General features: G+C 39.2%; 1 protein-coding gene across 2 annotated transcripts; it reads right to left on the reverse strand.

The window, feature by feature from the left end:
- Positions 1-450: 450 nt before the first annotated feature.
- On the reverse strand, positions 451-2,938 carry LOC122057787 (heat shock factor protein HSF30-like). 2 transcript variants are annotated; one of them, XM_042620063.1, is made up of 4 exons: positions 2,476-2,938; positions 1,355-2,397; positions 990-1,253; positions 451-905 (listed from the first exon to the last, which is right to left on the reverse strand). In XM_042620063.1, the coding sequence occupies exons 1-2, from the start codon at positions 2,800-2,802 to the stop codon at positions 1,471-1,473; spliced, it is 1,254 nt and encodes a 417-aa protein (XP_042475997.1). In that variant the 5' UTR covers positions 2,803-2,938; the 3' UTR covers positions 451-905; positions 990-1,253; positions 1,355-1,470. The 2 variants fall into 2 exon arrangements, with proteins under 2 accessions (XP_042475997.1, XP_042475987.1); XM_042620053.1 differs by having other exon boundaries at positions 451-1,253.
- Between the last annotated feature and the right edge of the window lie 2,020 nt (positions 2,939-4,958).

A 4,958-nucleotide genomic window follows, 5' to 3' on the forward strand; every position in this document is an offset into this window, starting at 1 on the left:
CCCCCCCCCTCTTCTTAGAAATCCATTTGGAATTTGTTTGTCTGTAGAGCCTGGCCTGTCATGACTCATTATACTCTAGTTAAAAAATCCAACTTGGTTGAGAGAAATCAAATCCTCAGAGCCCTTCTTGTCCATATTATAATGATTATATAGAAACGGTTGCATATGCACTTTTATCCTGTAATCATGCTAAACTAGCCTGGTTTGGATCACCCTTGTGCCTTCGACCTTGTGTGTACCTTTGCAAAGTGGGGTTAGTCTATGTAGTCTTTGTTGGAAGTTACCTTGCAGATCCTTTTTCTGCTGAGACTGTCGGATTAAACTTAACGTACAACGCTTGAGAAAGGCAATCCCCAATCTATATTCTTTTTCGAACTTCTATAGTTAGTAGGTTGAATTCTTGATCAAGCAAATCATTAGAGAATTCCTATATTTTTCTTTTAGAAGGTATTGCAGGAAATTAACCCAATTTGATGTTACTCTTGGGAGATCCGACACACAAGAAAAAAAAAAATGCTTCAACTAATCCTAATGGAACTCTATCCTTTGTTAATAGGATGATGCAAGGATTTGGTGGTAGCCTTCATTGACTACACTCCTATCAACAATCCCTCGCAAGAAATCTCATTTTGAACCACTCCCATACATGGATATGCTAAACTGAATTCTGATATTCCCTTTATCAAAGGTATAACTGGTGATTATGGTGCTCTCATCAAGGATGATCATTGACAAATTTTGCTCAGATCTGCCCCCTTTTCTGAACCTCCAGCCATGAGGTTAGGTCTTCAGCTTGCTTTGGAGTTGAGGTTCTGAACATTGTGGTGAAATCAGACTCTGTAAATTTAATCAAGTGTTGTTTTTTTCTGAGGTCTGCAAACTCTTCTGCCCATGTATTAGCTTATCTGCAACCAGCACTGAAATCTGTAAATCAGAAACCAATTGGGAATGCTTCCCTCACACTCAAAAGAGAAAAGGGATTTAATAACCTTCGCCTGTAGTTGAAAACTGATGGATTTACGTAAATTAGTTATTAAACACCAAGCTGTACAAAATTAGTAAAAGCTTCAGTCTGTACTAACAGTAGCTTCAACACCAAAAATAAAGGGTAGAAAGTGTATGAGAGAAAAGAGGGGATGGAAAGGGAAAGGGAATCCAGAGAAGCGATTGGGATAAACATTGGCAGCTGAGACTACGAGAACAATCCTCCATTCTACCTAAGAGGGAAGAAGAGCACGTCTTGGTTCTGAACCCTACAGAACAACATCAACATCAGGTAATGATCAGTAACTATTATTCATGAACCAAAGATAGATATTGCAGATGCGAAGAAGAAAATGAAAATAAAACAGACCTTTTCATATTTACACACAAAAGAAAGAAACCCATCTTAGTTTCTCCCGCATCTTCAAACCCTTCCCCTGCTGATAACAGAAATGGGAAGCACAGACGAAGATGCAGATGTTGACATTAAGACCAGGAACCTACTACCTGCAACCCATCCAATCCAGCCTGGTTTGAGGTTTTCTTAGATCCCAGATATCCCATTTGCTCCACTAAGTCCTCCATATTTCCACCCCAATTCCCCCGTTGAGCAACCAATTCCTCTACTTCCACATCAATTTCTGATTGACTATTCCCTAAATCTAGTTCTTCTTCTCCTTCTCCAGCAATCAGATCCTCGTTCAGCAATTCCTCCCACGCTAAATCGCTAGCACTATTACCCAAATCGGGATCGCTATTATTCATGCTCATGTTGGCATCAACCTTCTCGCCCTTAATTCCGCTGCTCGACCCATTTTCAATGGCTGCAGAGAACAGAGTCTCGATTTCTGATTCAACGGTGGCCACTTCTTCCTGGGATTGACCGATGAAATTCACAAATTGGGGAGAGCCTATAGCTTCTGCCGCTGCAGCCACCGATGCAGTCTCCTCCTGTAAGTTTTCGGTGCTCCGGCTGGGAGGTAGTCTCCGTTTCCTCCCAATGCCGCCGCTTCCAAGCTCTCTGCTCTGTTCGTTTAGCTGAATAAGCTGTTGCACAAAAGATGGGTTCTTGAAAGCCCTACACAGGAAAGTCATCATCTGTTGCTGCTTCCTCTCTGTACCTTGTAGCCGTTCCTCGACGGTAACGAGTTGATCTCTGGAAGATTGTTGTTGCTGTCTTAGCTTCACAATTTCGAGCATGAGTAGGTTACGGTCCCTCCTCAATCTGTCTCTTTCAGCTTCGAGGCCGCCATATTTGCCCAATTCAACACAAGGTCCTCGTCCTCCTTGCTGATGCTGGATGTTATGAGTGACATGTCTCCTTCTCTTGATGGTCTTCAATAAATGCTTCTGTCCTCCAAGAAACCCTTCACTCGCAAATTCCCATCGATCAGGATCAACCTTTCTGAAACCCTGCAGACAAAGGAAGAATCAAAATCACCGAAGAAGGGGAAAGTAAAACTAATGAACGGAATTAGGAAAACTACATACATAAGTGTTGAGCTGACGAATGAAGCTAGAGAAATTGCTGTGCTTGAAGTATTTGGGTAGAAGTGTACTGGAGAACATGTGGGAATCCCAAACGATGAAGCTGTTTCGAGCTCTGCTCCATGAAACGATGGAATCGGTGGAAGGATCCTCCACCATTTCGTAGGTCTTGGTTAGGAAAGGAGGAGGACCGGTGTCATGCAAACCCTCCATTGGTTGAGGTGCCAACGCCGGAGATGAAAACGGAGACGATGAAGGCGATGAACCACCGCCACCGCCGCCACCGACAATCACGACCTCTTCTTCTTCTTCAACCTTTATCCGTTCCATTCTCTCCTGTAACGAAATGGGAAGATGATCGAGTAGGTGAAGTGGATCGGTCACAGTGAATTTAAAGAATATAGCGGTTAGAAGAATACCAGTTGGGGGGAGGAGGGGGAGAGAGAGTGCGTTTATATATAGATGGAATCGAAATTTCTAGACACTTGGGAATGAGAGAGAGAAAGATATTTTAGAGAGAGAGAGAGAGAGAGTATATATATGTTGTCGAGGTCGACATCAAGGACGAGGACACATTACACTTTCTCAGAAATTTCTGCCACTTGGATCAGCTTTGTGCCACTTGTAACCAGTTTCTCTCTCTTCTCACTAAATTATAGTAGTAGACTGGTCCACTTCCCCAAATCAGATCTTCTTCTCCGAAACCACTTTACCAAATTACCCCTTCTCTGATGACGATGAGACTTTCTAGAAACTTCTCAACACGGCAACACCATACATGGGCCACCTGGACAACTCTCGAGTTTCGGGCATGGGCGGGTGCGGACTTTGGACTTTCAATTTTAAGCCTCCATTAGAAGTTGGGCTCCTGGTTTAACCCGTATCCGATTCCATCCCTTGGGATTCCAAAAACAAAACCAAACCGGTAAAAGCGATCCAGAATTCAAATGGAATCAATTCCTATAGGACCAACTTCAGTTGGATATTATGAGACCAGTTGAAAATCGGACCACATTTAATTGATCGAAAACTAGATCAAAATTAAAAATTGGATCGAAACTGCTAAAAATCGATACAAACCCCCAAAACCATTTTTATATATATGATAAATCGAAATTGAGAAGAAAAAACTAATACTCAGCCTTCTCTTATCGGGTCTGGATTCTATTTGGCTCAATCCAAAAGATCAAAACCGGACCGACCAACCATTTGACACTCCCTACTTGTCCCTAGATTTATTTATTTATTTTTATTTTTTTCTCTGGATGGCATGTCCAATCAGGTCTGTTTCAACTTCTAGTGGACTGCTTGTTGTATTCCATGATTCCTAATGGTTTCCTAATATTTCCTTCATTGATTTGTTTGTTTCGTTGTAAAATCTTCTATGGGAAAATATTTATTAATATTTATAATTTTTTCTTATATTTTTTTTTTATTGAACATGACTAATAAATGCATTTGAATAAAATTGAGCAAGAGAAATAATTTAACTATATAATAAGATGTGGAATCCTTTATTAGTATTCACCCAAAAAAAAAAAAATCCTTTATCAATGCCAAGAGTTTCAGTATTCAGGATATTATTTACTTTTTTGGTTAAACATCCTCATGCATTTTGAAATGAAGTTGATTTCTAACATGTTGTATCAGTAAAAACTCCTTTTTTATCGTTATATTAATTTTCAATTGATTTTACAAAAAAAAAAATTACGAATAAAATAAATGCAAACTAGAAAAAAAGAGCACCAAACATAGTCTAAATGTAGAACTACTACAAATTGAATTAATTTGGGACTCAATGTGGATCCTTGTCAACCTCAAAACTTCCCAAATCCATCTAGTTATATTGGATCTTTTAAAAGGTTGTGGGCGCATCTTTGAATCCTTTATTCAAAGGGAAGAGGTTAAAAAAAAAAAATTTATTCTATCATAAAATTTGGATTTTATTTAATATCAAAAAAATTCATTGCCTAAAGTGAATAGAGAATTTCTTCATTCATTCAGTGATTTGATATTATAATTGAATTCATCATCACCAAACGAAGATTTATTTTGCCCCTTCTCAATTGAATCAGAAAGCCAAATGATTCATCTTTCAAATTTACCAAAAAAAAAAAATCCTCTCTATCAGTTTCCAGTTATTTTGAATTTCCCAAAAGAAGGCCGACCAGTCCACGGTGCCAGAATGCAACCGTACTACGTGTGTTTCACATATTGACTATTCCTAATTACCTTTTCTATGGGCATTTTTTCTTTTGGTTAAATCCAATACGCGCATGACACGCATATGATTATATGTCTAAGCATAAATCACTTGTCCTTTGTTTCCAACATTTGTCTTTTTCATGTCCCCACCGTCACCACCACCATCCTATGTTATTACCTATTTTAGACAAAATTGAAAGCATATTGTTTGAGATTTTAAAATGTAATTGTAAGCGTACGGATCAGTGTAGCTATGGATCGAACACATGGAGAGCAACTAC

This window comes from Macadamia integrifolia, chromosome 2 (assembly GCF_013358625.1).
Source record: "Macadamia integrifolia cultivar HAES 741 chromosome 2, SCU_Mint_v3, whole genome shotgun sequence".
NCBI classification, from domain to species: domain Eukaryota; kingdom Viridiplantae; phylum Streptophyta; class Magnoliopsida; order Proteales; family Proteaceae; genus Macadamia; species Macadamia integrifolia.

What these genes read in the sequence shown, in the direction of transcription:
- LOC122057787 (XM_042620063.1), bottom strand. Translation starts at nt 2,802, where the DNA reads ATGGAACGGATAAAGGTTGAAGAAGAAGAAGAGGTCGTGATTGTCGGT. An exon ending in TTCGTCAGCTCAACACTTAT is followed by an intron (nt 2,398 to 2,475) that starts GTATGTAGTTTT and finishes CTTTGTCTGCAG; the next exon opens with GGTTTCAGAAAGGTTGATCC.